The sequence below is a fragment of the Urocampus carinirostris genome, chromosome 5, assembly GCF_059441175.1.
Source record: "Urocampus carinirostris isolate Australia breed hairy pipefish chromosome 5, RoL_Ucar_1.0, whole genome shotgun sequence".
Taxonomy (NCBI): Eukaryota; Metazoa; Chordata; class Actinopteri; order Syngnathiformes; family Syngnathidae; genus Urocampus; species Urocampus carinirostris.
In genome coordinates this window covers 34584198-34604510 of record NC_142353.1, presented here as the reverse complement: position 1 = coordinate 34604510, position 20313 = coordinate 34584198, and the positions used below count along the sequence as shown (strand labels likewise).

At 39.6% G+C, this 20313-nt stretch overlaps 1 protein-coding gene across 5 annotated transcripts in view; it reads left to right on the top strand.

The window, feature by feature from the left end:
• The first annotated feature begins 516 nt into the window (after window positions 1-516).
• Window positions 517-20313, top strand: part of malt1 (MALT paracaspase 1) — a 38286-nt gene continuing 18489 nt past the window's right edge. Inside the window, exons 1-9 of one of the 5 annotated variants that reach the window (XM_088336557.1) lie at window positions 517-743; window positions 3466-3632; window positions 7814-7935; window positions 8925-9072; window positions 10304-10482; window positions 15859-15955; window positions 16036-16083; window positions 18206-18229; window positions 19720-19764. In XM_088336557.1, the coding sequence (XP_088192683.1) occupies window positions 598-743; window positions 3466-3632; window positions 7814-7935; window positions 8925-9072; window positions 10304-10482; window positions 15859-15955; window positions 16036-16083; window positions 18206-18229; window positions 19720-19764 (976 nt within the window). In that variant the 5' untranslated portion in view covers window positions 517-597. Of the gene's footprint in view, window positions 744-3465; window positions 3633-7813; window positions 7936-8924; window positions 9073-10300; window positions 10483-15858; window positions 15956-16035; window positions 16084-18205; window positions 18230-19719; window positions 19765-20313 lie in introns of all 5 variants that reach the window. The other 4 variants (XM_088336556.1, XM_088336559.1, XM_088336558.1 and 1 more) reach the window with 4 other exon arrangements.

The window sequence follows — 20313 nt, the reverse complement described above, 5'->3', positions numbered from 1 at the left end:
AAACAAATCCAAATTGTCCCTCGGTGTGAATAAGCGAGTGAATGGTTTTCTGTCCCTGTGTGCCCTGCGACTGGCTGGCAACCAGTTCAGGGTTACCCCTGCCCACTGCCCACAAATAGCTGTGATGGGCTCCAGCACCCCAGCGACCCTACTGAGGATACGCGGTACAGATAATGGATGGATGGATTATTAAGTACAGTAAGTAATCGCATTGGTGCGTTGACGTACCTTCGGTAAAATGAATGCATGTCGCGTGCTGCCTTACAACTCCGACGGAGGACTGGAACGCACCACGGGAGGGAGAGACGCTTCTTATCAGGTATGAACCTCCCCAAAAAGAGATCCTGTTTTTACAGAGTGATGCTTGCTTCCACCAAAATCCTATGGCGCACACGTTTGTTGAAAACCTCTCTACAGTTTTTTCGCTGGTTCATCCTCACCTAAAATGCGATCTTTGTGAGGGAAATCAGTAGGCGTGACGGCGTCATTTATAATAGTTCTCCTTTCCCGGAAGTAAACCACTTTAGAATTTAGTCGCCATGAAATAAAGTTTCCAAATTGTTACTCAGTTTTTCTAAAACTTTCTGGCCGCGCGACATGGCCACATTTCCTGAGCGGTCGTCCAAGTTGAACCCGCTCAGCGAGAACCTGGAAAGGTTGTGCAAAGTGTTGGACCGGAGCCCCGGTAAAGGATGGCGGAGACTCGGGGAGATTGTGGCCGAGGACCGGCGCTTCAGGATCAGGTAGGCGAGGAGACAAATATACCCCAGCATCCATTATCTTCGAATTTACCAAATAAAAAAATCCCAATGTTGGAGTTCAAAATGTTAGGAAAGAATATATTCCTATTCATTGTATTTGTCGGAAAACTTTTGGGAGTGAAGAGAATATTTGGGAGGACTCGGGAGGAGGAGAGTTGATTTATGATAACAAATGATAGCATGCCCTTTGTAACAAAATCTAAGTTAACTTCTTGAAGCTTATCTTCCAAAAGTAAGTTGCACTTTCTTTAATCTTAATAGAGCTTATGTAATGTAATGTTTATTTTTGTACAAAAACATTACAGGTTACTTATTCAAGCCTAAACATACTAATATAAACCCACCATACAAAATATAGCACTGAAGAAACTTGCAAACAAATTTAACTTACTAACAATCGTCTGGATCTCGTTCTTAAGTAGGGCAGCGTCTGTAATTGCATGACAAGCAGCGAAAACTGTTAAGGATATGTCAGAGTGTGCAATTTCCTAATGCATGAGAAGATAGGCAGGACATCCTGGTTTAGCCTTTGAGCATATTTATTCCTCAACCAGCTCGGTGGCCTTGGGGGTATGGCGCCCGCCCCGAGACTGGGAGGTTGTGCTTCAAGCCTCGGCCGAGTCATACCTCAACATTGGTACCTGTTGCCTCCCTGCTTGGTGTTCAGCATTAGGGGTTGGAATTGGGGGGTTTGGTCACCTAATGACTCCCAACAGCTCAGTTGGGTTGAGCGAGGGGGCTGGGAATTCCCTCCTCTGAATCAATCTCCCAAAAAGAGTCAGAAATGATTCTAGCCACCTCCCACTAGGGGGATATGGCTGTGGTATATATATATATATATTCCTAAACAGCAAGCAAACAAGAACACGACTCCATTCAGTACAACATTGCAATCATCAATTAGCAAAACGAAACATTGTCGTGTGTAATGATGTCACACAATGCAAAACGTCTTACCTCAATATCACAAGTAAGAGCGCTTTTAAATTGACAAATTTTAACAAAACCATGAGAGGAAAAGTCACAATCAAATACCTAAAATGAGGCTAAGTCCAAAGGGAACGCACGCTGTACACAATACCCTTTGATGGAACACAATAGTCAACGACACGTTAAACAAAGTTCTAATTACTCCAAGCTGAAATGCGCACTATGCATTTACTGAATACCGCAATCTGATTTTCAACTGGACACACTGTTAGTTTCTCTTCTCGTTGTCACCCATCACAACTCTAAAGTGCATGAGGTCAAACTATTTCCTTTGAAAATTAATTTCTCAAGATCTATGGCGCGTGGAATATTTTGAAACAAATCTGTATGATTGTGGGGAGAAACACTACAGGTTCTGATAGATAGATAGATAGATGAATACTTTATTCATCTCCGTTGGGGAATTCACAATTCCAGCATTATCCTTGTGTTGAAAAATAAAATAATAAAATAAAGATATAGAACTCAAAAATACCCACTATAACGTTTTGCTATAGAGTATTTAAATAGTGCTACGGAAAATACACACTGTCAGTGTTCATTTTACCTGTGAAAAGTGATTGGTCCCGGGGACTCGCATGCTCAAAAATCTATGGGTCCCAACAGAGATCTATGGGTCCCCAAAATTTAGTGTGCTCCATGCCCTTACAAACTGTCGTATTTCCCCTTACAAAATACAAAAAATCTTTTTTTTTTTCAAACATGTTTATTTATGTAGTTTAACATGTTATATTGTACATGTCTTTCCTTATATCATATATATTGTTAATGAACATTTGTTGTGAGACACTGAGTTGCTCGACATGAATGAGGTTTCTTATAAAAAAAAGTTCAAAAATGAAGTCGCTTGGACGTTCACTGTAGAAGGAAAAAATACATGCAAATAGAATTAAGTAGAATAATACATTTTCTTATTCAAATTATTAATTTATTTTCTGCATTAAATTATTGTTGGTAATATACTGATTAAAAGGGATCACCACAAACCTGTCTTTTTTCATTCTCTCCTTTTATACCTCCTTTTTTTCTTAACTTCTTTATACAACATAATCATTCGTAATATAATGCATCAAAGCAAGTGAGCCGTTTGAGAGCCGGCTCTTTAATGAGTTGAGCTGAAGAAGCCGGTTCTCTAATAAGAGACGGACTACACAACTCGAACTCGAGATCGGCGTGCAGACGAAAACTCGAACCGCGAGACCAAAACAACATTTGCCGGATCTGCCTGACGAAAAGTTTGGAGTGCGGTAAATCTTTGTTAAAAAATGATAATGACAATTCCGTGTCAAAAAAGTTGCGTCCCGGGGACGCACGTTGATTTGACACAATGCGTCCCAGGCAAAAATAATGCGTCTAGTACACAGGGACGCGGGCAAACGAGAACACTGCACTGTAATGAAAATAGGTTAATATGCAAATGTGGGGGTGGGGATTAATGTGGGCTTTTACTTCCCCGGGTGGAGTTAAAGAGCCTCATGGCATGAAGAAGAAATGATCTCCTCAGTCTGTCCGTGGAACAAGACTGCGACAGCAGTCTGTCGCTGAAGCTGCTCTTCTGTTTGGAGATGATGCTGTGTAGTGGATGTAATGAATTGTCCACGATTGATCGCAGCTTGTTCCGTGACAATTGGGAAAAAAGGGCCTTTTATTATCCCTTTTAAGATCTTACCTCTGATTTATTGACAAGTCCATCTTCCATCAAATATCTGCGCAGAGCGGACGACTTGGAGATGTGCTCTTTGAAGGTCCTGCAGACTGACGGCAGCCCGAGCCGCATGTTGCTGATGCTCCTGGCCGAACGGGGCTGCACCTTCGGCCACCTGATAGACTTTCTCCACATGTTGGCCAACGCTGAGGCCCTACACTGCCTAAGGACGCCAGGTATGCTCATAACCGGCTACGGGAACCTGTCAAAATGAACCGTATGTTTTATGAAACATGTGCTGGGTGTTTTACTGAAAAACAATAATTACCGTAAATTCTGGACTATAGAGCGCACCTGATTATAAGCCGCACCCACCGCATTTTAAGAGGATAACCTCCTCTGTACTTACACAAGCTGCACCTGTATATAAGCCGCATCAAAGTCGTCTTCTTCAGTATGGGAAGGAGGCTTTGTCATATAGACGTCATCCCACGCTCCATTATTCAAAAACACGCTAACAACACGCTCGCAAAGTAAAATTTGCGTGCGGTAGCTCTGTTTCCTTTTTTATCGGACTGCTCGATTGCGTTTAGCGTGTAAGCTGCGTCATGTGCCTTGAACTCGAGCGCCGCTGGCGGCTGTTAGAAAAATTACATAAATTGGCCGCATCACTGAACAAGCCGCAGGGTTGAACGTTTGGGACAAAATTAGCGGCTTATAGTCCGGAATTTACGGTAGGTATACAGTGTTCATTTTACCTCTGAAAGGTGATGGGACTCGCATGCGAAAAATTCTATGGGTCTCAACAAAGATCAATGGGTCCCCAAAATTTTGTGTTATCGGGGTTGAAATTGTAAATCGGTGACAAATATATAAATAAATATATAAATCTATATATTAATTCAGTTTTAATCATCACACTTAATTGGTAATACAAAGCAGTTATCACTTCAGATTTTTCAGTTCACAAAAAAATTGTACATTTTACAAAATAATCTTGCTGAAATATTAGTCTATATATTCATGCAGTTTTAATCACTTCAGATTTTTCAGTTCATATATTCTTCGTGGTTTGCTGTACCGCCACAGTTGTAATGCCTTCTCAATGTCCAATCGCTGCAACGGAATTTCCATAGCTAATTTGTGGTTTTCATTGTCGTTGTGCCGATCCAATGTGCTTTTCTGAAAGTTTGTATTGCGAAATGATTATTGCAATCCAGCTTTTTTTGTCACGCTGGGTACACGCATCACAGAACATGTCGCCTCCATTATCATCCTCCTCATAGCGTAACCAGGAATATAATAGAGTCAATTTTTGCAGAAAAGTCATTTTCTTGTTAGGAGTATTCTTTTGTTTATTATCTATCGTCGAATCGTTCGCTTTAAAACACGTGTTTTCCTTGCCTTCGCGGTCTTCTGAAGAATTTCTCTGCCGTTTTTTCATGCCGTAATTATTGCCGTTGTTACCACTTTCTGTATTATGTTTCGACTTCTTACCGACACTGAAGAAATTACCAATTTTTTGTTGATTTGCACCTAATACCAACTGTTTTTTCGGAGGCATACCTCTCTCTCAAACAATGACGTCATCTCGAAGCAACGAGATTTCGTTTGCCGAGATCGGCGCGAGACCAAAACAACAATGGCGAATCTGCCTGACGAAAAGTTTGGAGTGCAGTAAATCGTTGTTAAAAAAAAAAAAAGTAATTGGGTTTTTTCATTTTCTACTTTTATACTTCCTTTTTTCTTAACTTCTTTATACAACATAATAATTCGTAATATAATGTATCAAAGCAAGTTAGCCGTTTGAGAGCCGACTCTCTTTAATGAGTTGAGCCGAAAAAGCCGGTTCTCTAAAAAGAGACGGACTTTTCACTACACAACTCGAGATCGGCGTGCAGACGAAAACTCGAACCGCGAGACCAAAACAACATCTGTCGGCTCTGCCTGATGAAAAGTTTGGAGTGCGGTAAACCTTTGTTTAAAAAAAATGTAATCGGGTAATAATGACAATTTTGTGTCAAAAACGTTGCGTCCCGGGGAGGCACGTTGATTTGAGACTATGCGTCCCCAGCAAAAATGATGCGTCTAGGACGCAGGGACGCGGGCAAATGAGATTACTGGGTATAGTTACTAGTTACTTCACTTAAAAGAGGGGGTCTCAAATTTAATTTACCCGGAGACCACTAAAAACAGCATCTGGTGAGGTCGGGCCGCCGCATCAGGTTTTTCACAAGGAAATCTCTGATAAAAACACTCCAACTATCTCAAATATCTTCATTTTTAACGCAAAATAAGATCAAAGAGATAAATAAAAAAATAGTAAAGTAATTAATAAATCAGGAATTAAATTCGTCATTTTCCTCATGTTGAGGTTTTTGAGTTTTTCCTTGCCCTCATGTAGGTTTTAGATCAGGGGATGGTGTAATAATAGTCTGTAATAATAGTCTGTAGTTTGCAATAACCTGTGCAGCCCTTTGAGACTCTTTGTGATTAATGGCTATACAAATAAAAATGACTTGACCTGACTCAAAAAGATAATACAGTGTCATGAACCAGAACAGGATCAGGACCCAAACGCGTGACGTTCTCACACAAGCCTTTTATTTAACGGGAAATCGGGAGTCATGCACGTTAGACAGCGGTCTGGCGTGGAAAGACAGGAAGCCAAAGACCGACGAGATCGATTCCAATTGTCCGAGTTGATATCAGACAGATGGGGTCGATACCAGACGGGACAGAGAGACAGGATAGATAATGAAACAGGATATCGAAAATAAATAGGACAAACAAGACGGGAACAAAACCTGGAGAGAATAATCAACAGGACAAAAATAGACAGGAATTAAACTGGAAACCGATATTAAACAGGACAAAAATAAACGGGAACAATACCGGACTGAAAATACCAACAGGAAAACAGGGCCGAGTCAGAACCCACGTCTTGCGGGGCAGAGGTTCATTGACGGACTGACAAAGTAAGAGAGAGCGCACTGAGCTTAAAAAGACAGAAAGCCAATCTGTTTATAAGCCGCAGCTGGCGCCACACGGGCGGGGCCAATTGGGCGCCATGGCAACCGTGACATAAAGAAGACGTTAACGACTTAAGCATTTAGTGACTGACTAGAAAAATAGAAATCTGTTTCTTCAGTTCAGTTGCCTGTATTGACGATTCATTAACTTTTCTTCAGGGTTCGTACGGGTGCTTGAAATTCTTAAAAATGCTTCAATTTTAATGACTTATTTTCAAGGATTGAAAAGTCCTTGTAAATGCTCAAAATTGTTGCCATGTTTCTCTACAAGTCTGCTTAGAAATAATGCCGACACGGTTCTCTGTTTGCTTCGCTTTGCCATCGTATTTCTTCTTCCCTCAGTTTGCATGGCAATGACACATGAAGCATCATTGCCCCCTACAGGCCACGCCCAAGCGGACAGGTGCATGTTACATCTAGACAAGGCACTGAAAAAGTGTATGATTCGAGTATACTTCCTAAACATGTACGGAAAAGTGAACATGAACTCTTTTGCCAACCTCTTAATGCTAGAAAAACGACTGTAAAAATGACCACAATACTACTGAAAACGGATCAAAAGCAACCCAAAACGACCGAAAAAAAACAACAGAAAACCAACTTTAACAGCCCAGAAATGCCCAGAAAATGACCAAAAAATGAAAAGTATCCAAAAAACAAACGCACCATAAAATGTAAACATTTGAATAATGTAAGAGAGACTACATACATATAACACACAAAAACACACTCCCTTTCGTATATATATATATATATATATATATATATATATATATATATATATTGTTAGGAATTAAATACGTTAAAATGTATCGTTTACCAAATTGTTCGAATTAGTTACCTGAATCCATTAACCAAACACAAACTTCATTCTCCTAACAATGGAAAAATGAACAAGAGACCGGCATTTCCACATGTGGGCAGATTTAATTTCTTATACAAATGAACTAAGTGAATTCCATCGAATTAGCCGAATTATTGTCGCTCTTCGTCAAGCCTCCTCTCGATGGTCCCTCGCGATCGATCTTCTGAAGTTCGTCCTCTGCCTACGCCTCTCACCCGCGCTGGCGTGTCGGCCACCCCCATGGTTGGGCCAGGAACGCCTATGTGGGCTCCACCTCGTCGCCACGATGTCTGAAGAAACTCAAAACAACACCAAGCGTTTCACGTCATCAGGCCCCGTTGTCCAAACATCGCCCGCCAACTGCGTCAGAACTCTGTCATCAACAGAACTAAACAAAACATTCGCATTCCCAACGGCGTGTCCGGTCATTGAACTTAAGCCTTCTCTGTGAAAAATCTTCATTGCATTCAATAAATGTAACTTGTATAAAATCCTTTATAGTCAAAGGGATAAAATCCTTCATTATCCTTCATATTTCCAGCCTTGGAAATCAGCATGCATCCGCAGTCGGTGTCGCTGCTATGCGGTCAGATTTTGCACCTCAGCTGCCATGCTGTGTGCCAATCGCCAGTGCAGTACCAGTGGTTTAAATCCAAGGAGGAGGTGAGCCTACTTACTTAACTGTCTGTCTGTCTATCCCTTTATTTTCTTTCTCTCTTCATATCTACCTCTCTCTCTCTCTCGCTCTCTCTCTCTTATTTTCTTTCTTATTTTCTTTCTCTCTCTTTCTCTCTCTCTCTTTCTCTTTCTCTCTATCTCTTTCTCTTTCTCTCGCGCTCTCTCCCTTTCTCTATTTATCTTTCTTTTCCTTTCTCTCTCTCTCTTTCTCTTTCTCTTAGTTTCTTTCTCTCTTTCTCTTAGTTTCTTTCTCTTTCTCTTTCTCTCTCTCTTTCTCTCTCTGTTTCTCTTTCTTTCATTCTCTCTCTCTTTCTCTTTGTCTCTCTCTCCTTTCTCTTTCTCTTTCTTCTTTCTCTCTATCTCTCTATATTTCTTTCTCTCTCTTTCTTTTTCTTTTTCTTTCTTTTTCTCTTTCTCTCTCTCTTTCTCTCTCTTTCTCTCTCTTTCTCTCTCTTTCTTTTTCTCTTAGTTTCTTTTTCTCTTTCTCTCTCTTTCTCTTTCTTTCTCTCTCTCTCTTTTTCTTTCTCTATTTCTCTTTCTTTCATTCTCTCTCTCTCTCTCTTTCTCTTTGTCTCTCTCTCCTTTCTCTTTCTCTTTCTTCTTTCTCTCTATCTCTCTCTCTATATTTCTCTCTCTTTCTTTCTTTTTTTCTTTCTCTTTCTCTTTCTCTCTCTCTCTCTCTCTCTCTCTCTCTCTTTCTCTTTCTTTCTTTCTCTCTCTCTCTCTTTTGCTCTCTTTCTCTCTCTCTCTCTCTCTCTCTCTCTCCCTCTCTCTGTGTGTATGTGTATACTTATATATATATATATATATATATATATATATATATATATATATATATATATATATATATATATAATCTACCGCCCTATTCATTCATCCATCCAGCGACCTACCTACATACCAATAAACCTATTCATCACCCCTAGAAAATCTCAACCATTTTTGCGAAGGTTTTTCCACGTGTCGTACCACAGGTACCCAACGCTTCCTCCGCCAACTTGATCATCAGCGGCGTCCGGGTCAAGGACAGCGGCTTCTACATCTGCCGGGTCAGTTGCGGCGAATCCTTCCAGTTCAGCCAGTGGGCCCAAGTGGACGTCCTGGATGTGCCCAAGTCGAGCGGTGAGTCCCCTGAAAAAACTCAAGCTCAGTATCAGGTGACTAATAGTTGGAGTCATTTGGAGAGAGATGTATAGCATGCACCCAAGACTTGGTTTCTGCTACTTAAATACTAATGTAGATTACCAAAATACTGTAGCTCCTTACCAGGTTACTTTTGAATTCGACAAAAGTGATTTTCTTATGTCAAAAGCTGTTCCTATTTTCAGAAGTGACAATGATGGCTAGAAGAGGGATGACCTCATGTGCGTTCCCTTCTCAAGGTTTCTTCAATTTCCTCATGTCGAGGTTTTTGAGTTTTTCCTTGCCCTCGTGTAGGTTTTAGATCAGGGGATGGTGTAATAATAGTCTGTAGTTTGCAATAGTTTGTGCAGCCCTTTAAGACTCCTTGTGATTAAGGGCTATACAAATAAACCTGACTTGATTTGACTTAAATTGAGCTTTATTAGAGACTGGGATATTACAACCTTTTTGAAGCTGAGACTTCCTTTTTGTTATCGATTAGTGCAGAGGGCTACCACTTTGATATGTATTTTTAGAATAACTTATTATGTAATTACTATGTTATTGCCAGCTCTGGGATCCCTTAATTGCCATTGCTGTAGGAGCACCACTTCCTGTGCCTGGTGGCGCTCATCCCTCTCTAGGCGTTTCCTTTTTTTTTGGGTAGGAGTTTGCTCCCCCACATGAAAAAGATACTCGTTTCCATGGTTATCAGTAGCAGGAGAAGCTTGATCCGTGTTTGCTTATCATATACTTTATAATCATGTAGGTCAAATTATTCTCGCTAATTGAACAATAAGGCGTGGATGTAAACTTACGTAATACGGTAGTAATAAAAACTGCTTGCCTCCTGCCCAGATGAAAATGAGTATAGTAGTCTCACCAAGACACTATGTGTTTGCAAATACTTGCAAAAACTTGCTCTGTTATACCCGCTGCTAATTATAAGAAGTAGGGTTAAAATCACCGGATAATTTTGGAATAATATATGATTCCAGTTAGACATCCAACTTCCTAGATAATCACCATTACCCATCTTTTGTGAGCTATTTTCAGAACCAGTCTGCGGGCTACTTAGTTTTTATTTGGGGGCTACCCAGTGTCCGTGGTATAGAACATGTTTTCAGGGGTCAATAGTTTTGGTATATGCTGCAGAAAGGCAACATAATCCTCCATTTACCGATTCTTTTAGTCGCTAAATTTTAATTTTCAAACTTTTTATTTTCAGCAGGCCAGAACTGCCCGTCTTTGGCCGATCATCTGGAAGTGGTGGTCCAGCCCCTACCGCAGAGGCTCCTCTCTGGCGCCGCCCTGCAGTTGGAGTGTGGCGCAATCGGGTCACCTCTCCCTCACTATCAGTGGCAGCGTGACGGCGTGCCTCTGCCAAGTGCCACCAGAAAGAAACTCACCGTGAGAAATGAGAGACGGATTCGCGAATTTTAAAGCAGGCGTGTCAAAAATACATCGTGCGGGTTGATTTAATCAGGCCCAACACAAATTTCTGACTACAGTGATCCCTCGGAATCCCCCGCGAAATGTAAAAATCACGAACTTGTTGGAACCTTCAAGAGTAAAACTTCCCTCGAGTTGACCTCCTTACCGACTGAGAGTATACGACTGTAACAAAATAACAACTATAGATCTACAGATAAAAACATCTAATTGAAGTTGAATGTACGGTCTATATCAGGGGTCGGGAACCTATGGCTCGCGAGCCATATATGGCTCTTTCTATGAGTACCTGCGGCTCAGAGTCAAATTTGATTGCATGCAAATTTTCTCCATCTCGTTCAAAACTTGAGCAATTAATCCTGTTCAGATACACGCAAAGCCAAACCAAAACTAAATTTTAATGCAGTACTTCGCAGAATATATAGGGCACGTTTTTCACTACAATTTACAGTCATGGTGTCACACCAAAAAATAAAAAAAACTCGTTTTGGCTGTACAACGCTAAAGAATCCTTTATATAAAAGCTCACTATATAATCTGTTTTCAGTGTTCAGATACCTTATGAAGAATACACAGAACAAACTGTAAATACACCAAAAGACCGGAAAAGAACTTAAAGTTATTCGATTGGGTGAGCTATGCAAAAAGTGCAAGCACTCCCTCCCATCTCTCGCCCTACTCCGTCTACGCCAAAGGTAAGCACATCAGGCTCCCTGTTTGCAGAATGTTGTGACGTTTTTACAAAATAACTGCTTGCATCTGGTTTTGGAACCGATATGTATGAAAAAAAGGGTCAAAATGAGTTGAACCGATCTTGAGTAATTGCAAGAAAGAAACAAGTTTAAAGTGGTATGTTTGTTGATTTTGGGACAGGGGCTCTGCCATTATTCTCTTTTCATAATTTTTATCAAATCATCAAAAAAAAAATAAAATGCTGAAGACTTAAGCTTTTGTCTGGGGCGCCGGTTTAGCAATTTAGTAAATTTGTCTCTTAATATATGGTGTGGCTCTTTCCCAAAATAAAATTAATATATTTTGCTTTTATGGCTCTTTGAGTCAAAAAGGTTCCCGACCCCTGGTCTCTATTGTCATTATTCAAAACTACAACAAAATTGTAGGGTTTCTCCTCTCAGTGTAAGAAATTAAATAAGAGAGCCGCTGGCTAGCTGCACGCTATCATTGGAAATCCTCGGCTTGAGCTAGGTCACTGCCATGATTAAAATACAACTGTCCTAAATGTAGTGGTATCCCACGAGTTGTAGCTCCAGGTCATCTGTTTCCTGGGTAATGTATCAGGCATTGGTGAGATGCGGGCTTAGCAGGGGTGGGTTAAAAGAGTTGTTAGCCTAGCCTTAGCAATAGACCGGACCTGCAGCCTCGCTCTTGCCTTCTCTCCTAAAGTCACCTCAGACGCTTTCCTGGACCCTTAAAAATCCACGGAGCACCTGCTGGTCCTCACCATTTATCTTCTGACTTTCTTCAGAGTCTGATTTTAGTGAGACATTTCTTTTCAATGTAACCAAATGCTAAAATACTACCCCAGCATTAGCCGTGCTGACTTGTGCGCCCACCCCACTGTTTGACTGGCAACATACACCAGTCTGTCATAGTTGTGCACACACAGTCACGCCCACCCAACACGCAAACGCCTCCTAACCTGCCCCTGTGATAGCATTTGGTGTCTTCTGTCTGCTGAACACAATGCAAGATACGTTCCCATCAATGACAATAAAGCTAATTTCATTCAAAATCCGCGAAGTAGTGAACCAGCGATAGCCGAAGTGCGAAGTAGCGAGGGTCTCTGTATCTGGTTTCATGTTAAAGACGATATTGTGCAGTATTTTTTTCAGCTTCAGTAAATCTAGCCCAGTAGTTGTATCTGATGTTATTGCCTGTTATTTATCTCAAAGCAGTATGACGATTCAGGCAAACATATTTTTACCAGGGTTGGGTAGGGTTACTTTAACTTGATTACTTTCAATGACTTTTGGATTACTCCAATCCCAAATATGCTAATAAAAGACAAAAGAAACTAAATAGGAATAAAATGATGCCTCACAATACGTGTTAAGCTTTCTCTCCTGGCTTTGATCTCTTTGATCTCCGGCAAAACAAACATAAAATGCGACAGAAACAAAATGAAAATCAATCCCAACAGCTTGCCAACATCATTTTTGCCGTTCCATGTATTCCGTTACTCCCCAAGCCTGCACAAAATGGAGTCATTTTATTCATATTTAGTTTATTTTGTCTTTTATTAGCATATTTGGTATTGGAGTAATCCAAAAGTAATTGAAAGTAATCCAGTTAAAGTAACCCTACCCAACCCTGGTTTTTACGCACGGGTCCCACTTGAGTTTGTTGAGTGTGGTGAATCGGTTAAAATAACGATTTGTTAAGTATTCAATGCCAAACATGAAAATAATCTTTTTTGTGCTTAGAAAAAAAATCCCTTTTTCATCTGTCATTCTAAATTTTAGGGTAGGCTACAAATGTAGGCTGAATGGTAAAGCATAATACTGAAATACAAAGCTAAATACTCGGCATTGACATTTTTTGAATGATCCGGCTCACCTGCGAAAAAAAAAATCTGGATCCAGCCTCAGAGCCAAACTGATACTGTCATGCCCGTGTTAAAGGAATCATTTTCCATGGTGGTGTTTGTGTAATTCGTGTTCGTACGGGTGGTTGAAATCCTTGAAAATGCTTGAATTTCAAGGTTGTGTTTTCAAGGTTTAAATGTGCTTGAATTTTGGGTGAAGTGCTTGTCAATGCTTGAATTTGTTGACATGTTTCTCGACAGTCTTGACTCTACAGACCATGCATTAAATCAGGGGTGTCAAACTCTTGTTAACTCGGGGGCCACACGATAGAACAAACATTCTGTCGGGGGCCGGACTAGTAGATTAAAGAGAAAGAAAATGAGAGATTAAGAAATAAGAGAAAGAGGGAGGGAAAAGGAGAGAGGGCGGGACAGAGAAAGAGAGAGAGAGCATGAGAAACAAAAGGGATAAAAAGAGAAGTCGTGAGAGGGGAAAAGAAAGGGAGAGAAAGAAAGAAATCCAAAGAGAAATAGAAAGACAGAAGGAGAGAAAAGAGAAAAGGAAGCGTGAAGGGTAGGAAGAGAGAAAGAGAAAAGAGAGAAAAGGGAAGTTAGAACAAAAGAGGTTAAAAGACAGAGCTAAAGAGACAAAGAGCAACAAAGGAAGAGAAAAACCACGGCAGCGCAGTGGTTAGCGCGTGTGCGGCACAGTTCTGAGGTCGTGGGAACCTCCTGCGTGGGTTCAAATCCAGCTACTGTGCGGAGTTTGTATGTTCTCCCCGTGCTTGCGTGGGTTTCCTTCGGGCAGTCCGGTTTCCTCCCACATTCCAAAGACATGCATTTCAGGTGAATTGGCCCGTCCAAATTGTCCCTAGGTGTGGCTGAGCGAGTGAGTTGTCTGTCCCTGTGTGCCTTGCGATTGGCTGGCAACCAGTTCAGGGTGTTCCCTGCCCGATGATTGCTGGGATGGGCTCCAGCACCCCCGCGACCCTACTGAGGATAAGCGGTGCAGCTAATGAGATGAGATGAGATGAGAACAAGTCTGCTTATAAATGAAGCCGACATGCCTTAATTCACACGATAAGGTAAACTTTAGAAAATTTGATAATATAATCTCCTCAGTTCCACGTCATCGAGCGCTGTCCGTAAGAAAAAGAACAAAAGAATTGGATACAACATAGACCAAACAAGGCAGCACAGCGGCCCAGTGGTTATCACGTGCGCGGCATAGTTCTGAGGTCATGAGATCGAACCTCCTGTTCGCCCCGTGCTCGCGTGGGTTTCCTCCCACATTCCAAAAATATGCATGTCAGGTAAATTGGCCGGTCTAAATTGTCCCTAAGTGTGAATGAGTGAGTTGTCTGTCCCTGTGTGCCCTGCGACTGGCTGGCTGGCAACCAGTTCAAGGTGTCCCCTGTCCACTGCCCGAAGATAGCTGGGATTGGCTCCAGCACCCCCGCGACCAATGTTCCCTGTAATTTTCCACGGGTCTGAGCGTTCACACAAAGTCGGTGAGCAGCGCTTGAAACAACAGTGAGCAACCATAATCCCAAGTGTGGCAAGATAATTCATTATCAAACATGTCCAAAACTTGACATCAAGTTATATTTTGCTGAGTTTCCGGCAAAGCAAAATGATTTTTCTCTTTTGAATGAATTGACTCATTATTGCAAAGGTTGTACGGCCTTCAAACGTCGTTTGTTCTTTCAATTCTTTCACAAGATATCCATTTCTTTTTATTTCCTGATATATTTTGTCGCATTATATTATTATTTTTGGGGGCTTATTTAGTCGGTTGTAAGATACAGAACTGTATTTGATCACATTTTTTAGTGGAAGTACAATGTTGGCAACAAGATTCACTTGATATAGTTGGAAATTATTTGAATGCAACACAAACTTTTTCTTCTTTTTTCCGTGCTTTTTTTTTTAAACTTTTTAAAAAATTCCTTTAAAAAAAATATCATTTTGTTTTTCTGAGCTGTTACTTTTTTCTTTTTGTTCTCTATTTACTTTTTCCCTACATTTCTTTTTTTTCTGGCTTTTTTCTAAATTGTTCCTTTTTTTCTCTTCCTTTTTTTTCTTTTTTTCTCAGCTTTTCACTACTTTTTCATTTTGGTATTTTTTTTCTTTTTTGTTCTATTCCCCCCTTCCTTTAAGTCATTTTGTGCATAGTTTTACATAATATTTGGTCACGTTGGGATGAAAGAAGCAAAAACAACCCAAAGAGCCGTTTAGGACCCGAAAGAGCCGGTTCCTTTTAGTGAGCCGAGCCGAAGAAGCCGGTTTTCGACCAACTCTACTAACTACTCAACATCGTTTTACTCTGACTCGACTTCAAAATATCGCATTTAGGACACAACGTCAGAGGAACCCGTGTATTTTTCCCTCATGCCCTGTAACTTTGACTTAAGTCGCTTTTCAATTAGTAATTTTGAGCCCTCATTTTTGTGCGCCGGCTAGATTTTCTTGTGCGCAGAGAATGTGCGAGCAGCTTAGAGGGAACACTGCCCGCGACCCTATTGAGGATAAGCGGTGTAGATAATGGATGGATGGATGGATGGATAGATAGACCAAACAGAGATGGCAGCAAAAATTACTGAAATGAGACATAGATTTATAACAACAAGGCTATGGATTCATTCACATTGGATTCCTTATTTTAATGATACTTAAGAAGTTAGAAAATTGCCTTTGAAAGTCCTTTAAAGTGCTTGACTTAGGAAAAGGGTTTACGAACCCAGATAAGTGTGCAGGGTCTCATTCTGACTTCTTTTTTTCTTATGCTCCAGATCTCCAACACCACACCAGATCACCAAGGCAAATATCGCTGCAAAATCATCAGCGGGGTAAAGCAAACTTGCACCAACGAAGTGGAGGTTGCGATCGGTACGTCACCTTTGATTTTAAAGGCGAATTCTTCCGTCTTTTCCTGTAAAGACTTATTTGTGTTTTTGTTTGGCTAAAAGCTCCGAGCATGCTGGTCCAGTTTTCCGGAGCAATGGAGTGCTCCGAAGGTAGAGTCGGTGAAGGGAATGCAATTAAACACCACAACTGCATGCACATTTGAAAGGAGACGTGCAATTCCTTCACAATTGAAATGGTTTATGCTCAAATTCGTCAACTTTTTGCCTAGTTGATGACAGAGACCTGATCATTTAAGGGAATTCACCTGTTGTTATATGCAAATACAACAACTCAGAATTCCATAAACATGTCTTTCCATTACTATAAACTGTTTGTTTTTTTTTCAAAACTGTTCAGCAGAGTTAATATCGTAACAGTCACAGGACTTTATTAATATCCTATGCCAAAACTAACTGCAGCTTAATAAGTTATTTAGTTATTATATTAAATTATATTTCATTTTGATGCATTTTGTTCTTTTGTTCTTTTTTTCTCTTTTTAATATAGTTTATTATCTTTATAATATATAATCAAATTATATAAAGTTTATTTTTATTTTTGTCTTATTTATTTTTTACAATATATATTTTATTTTATCAAGTTGTATTTATTTATAATTTATTGCAATATATTTTATTATTCTGTTTTGTTTTGAGTATTTTTAATACATATTCTTTTTTATTATATTTTATCAAACTGTTTTATTATTCTTTGGTAATTGTTTTTTATAGCATATATTAATATTGTATCAAATTTTATTTTATTATATCTTATGTTGTTGCAATATATATTTTAAGTATGTGTTTTTTACCATAAATTTACCTTTTATCTTGTTTTATTTCCTCCAATTATATTTTATTTTATTCTATTATATTGTAATGTATTTCATTTTATTTATTTATATTATACTTATTTATATTATACTAATTTATTTTACTTTATTTGAATGCAATCTATTTTTATGTTATATATTTCTCTTCTATTATATTTTATCAAACTGTTTTTTATTATTTTATTCTATACTATATATTATATTTATACTACAGTATATTTGATCAAATTCAATGATATTTTATTGCAACTTATTATATTCTTTATTTCTATTTTTTAGACATTATATTTGTCTGTTATATTTTATCAAATTATACTTTATTATAATTCATTATACTCCTCCATGGTAGCCAAGGCATGCACACTAGATAGAAAAATAAGGGCGACTATAATTCCTGTTTTATTTTGAAAAACTAAAGGTACCTGGTTTCAGTTGTAGCGGAAAACTGCACATCTCTTTCAAATTGGGTGATGGGTTCATATGCTGATTGATTCACTAACCCACCAATAAGGGGTGCATGGCATAAATAATGGGTGTAAAGGTCTTTGATGTAGTCAAAGGGCCAAAACATGATGAGTTTAACGTCACAGACACCACAAATTTATTTGGTACACCTCCTAAATAACTCCATGAGTTCATGACTGACTGTCCTCAATTCGTTCAATAAATCTCTACCAGGGTTTGTATGGGTGCTTGAAATCCTCGAAAAAACTTGAATTTTAATGTTATCATTTTAGGAATTGAAAAATGCTTGTAAATTCTTGAAATTCATTGCCATGTTTCTTAATCATTCTGCTTAAAAATGACGTCGACACTGCTCTCTGGTGACTTTACTTTGCCATTGCATTTCATCTTCCCGTCGTGATTAAGAGCAAATGGCATTAGTTTGTCAGGCATCGTCCTATAAAGCTTCATCGCCGCCTAGAGGACAGTTGGGCACTATGAAATGTGTCTTAGTGTAAGGATTACGTAACAAGTATTGACATTTTTTTGTGGGCCAGTAGCATTTCCCAGTGGAAAATGATGGCAACAACTTCCTGCAACTGAAAATGTCATTTTTACCCTATATAGGGTGAGATTTTTTTTCTCCAAAACAAATATATTCACGATTTACTCATGATTTAAAAATCATGTCTTGATAAATGCACACACTAAATTACAAATTGCATATGTAAATCTGAGTTATGATTGTGGCTCTGCAAAACACATGATTCTACCAGATTTTTTTCATTTAAAGGTACTGGAGAAAATGTAAAATTTGGCTTTGTCAGTCCCTAACAAGTGTTTGACTTTTTCCATGAAAAATCTTTTGGAGCTCTTGTCAACAACTTTGAGTCCGAAAATATGTTTGTGTTGCATTTCAAATCTTAATTGTGTTTTTTTTTTCCCCCTCATTTTAGATGACATTTATGCCATTGAAAGAGGTACTTTATTCAACACACACTAATCTCAGTAGCCTAGATGGTAGGGCGCCCGCTTTGAGACTGGGAGGTCGCTGGTTCGCGCCTCGGCCGAGTCATACCTAATACTTATAACATTGGTAAAATGGCGGCGCCCTCTGTTGGCTGCGGCTGCATCGGCTCGCTACAGCGGGTCAGGTGTATCGACATTTCGTTCTGTGTACATTGTTACAAAGAATGACAATACAAAGGAAATTATTATTATTATTATTATCAATGTCATATCCCAATTTTTTTGTCATTTTTTTCAAATATTTTGCACTTATGCAACATTTACAATTGTAAACTGGTAAAAGAAGACAATATTTGAACTATCCATCCATCCATTATCCGCACCGCTTATCCTCAGTAGGGTCGCGGGGGTGCTGGAGCCCATCTCGGGTATCTTCGGGCAGTGGGCAGGGGACACCCTGAACTGGTTGCCAGCCAGTCGCAGGGCACACAGAGACAGACAACTCATGAAATGAAATGAAATGATCTGCATTTATATAGCGCTTTTCAAGTCAATGACTTCCCAAAGCGCTTTACATTGTGCTTCACATTTCCCAATAGCGGCCATGATCTGTGCAGCCATGTAAGGCTGCTAACCTGCTTATTGGGGGTATTGGGGGTTCAGTGTCTTACCCAAGGACACTTCGGCATGTAACACGGACAAGCCGGGATTCGAACTGGGATCCCTTAATCCTAAAACGATCGCTCTACCTCCTGAGCTACTGCCGCCTCATTCGCTCATTCACACCTAGAGACAATTTGGATTGGCCAATAAACCTGACATGCATGTATTTGGAATGTGGGAGGAAACCTGAGTGCCCGGAGGAAACCCACGCAAGCACGGGGAGAACATGCAAACTCCACACAGGAGGATCGATCTCATGACCTCAGAACTGTGCCGCACACGCGCTCTGTATTCTGATTATCAACCCTTAATACTTTGCAGCAGTTTTTTTTTTTTTTTTGCGATTCGTCGTCTTATTGTGTTTCAAGTTGTGAAAAATGGGGCAGGCAACTTGTCAGAGTAGTCTGCCTTGGTGTCCTGTATCTTTTTGTCATGAGTTTCAGACTTTGGTAAGATGAATAAAGTAGGGATATAAACGTGTTAACTTATCTGCCAAAAAAAAAAAAATCTTATTTTACTGGGAAATATAATTAGATTATTGTAACAAAAAAAATAAATGAGTAAAATCTCTCAGGAATTGTTTTTTTCCCTAATAAATTGTAAAATAAATATGGTAGAATGACAAAAATAAAACTAACGTTCCTATTTAATCTTTTAAAGTTTACATTGTAAACATTCCATCTGTGCAAAAAAAAACAAAGAATGGAGATATTTTTATTATTCGTTTTAGTTATCTATATTGTCATGGACATCAACGTTTTTTACATGAGAACAGCGCTATATCTGATCCTATTTAGGTACATTCTTCTTTTTTACTTATTGTGTGTTTTGTTTTTAGGTTCTTCCGATTTCCTCCTGAACAGTATTCCCGAGCAACTGTACGGTGAGTGTTCTTACTCAAAAACTCAAATATGTACTGTTTTTCCTACACTATGAGGTGCACCCCATTGTAGGGCGCAACCCCCCCATAAATGATAATGTTTTGTGATATTTCTCTTTCAAATATGAGGCGCACCAAACAATAAGGTACATGGATTTAAACTTACAGGGAAGACTATGGTTGCAAAAATGTGAAAAAAGTACAACGTTTTAAAATATATCACTGATCCCGATTGCATGATATCGGATGCAATGGGAATAAAGCCCATAACGTGGCGTGGTGGGCAGTGTTCCCTCTAAGATGCGCGCGTGCACAATTGCGCACTCCTCGCACATTCTCTGCGCACAAGAAAATCTAGCCAGCGCACAAAAATGAGGGCTCAAAATGACGAATTAAGAAGCGACTCAAGTCAAAGTTACAGTGCATGAAGGTAAAAATACACGGGTTCCCCTGACGTTGTGTCCTAAATGCCGTATTTTGAAGTCGAGTCGTAGGAGAACGAAGTTGAGTAAAGTTAGTAGAGTTTGTCGGGGAACCGGCTTTTTCGGCTCG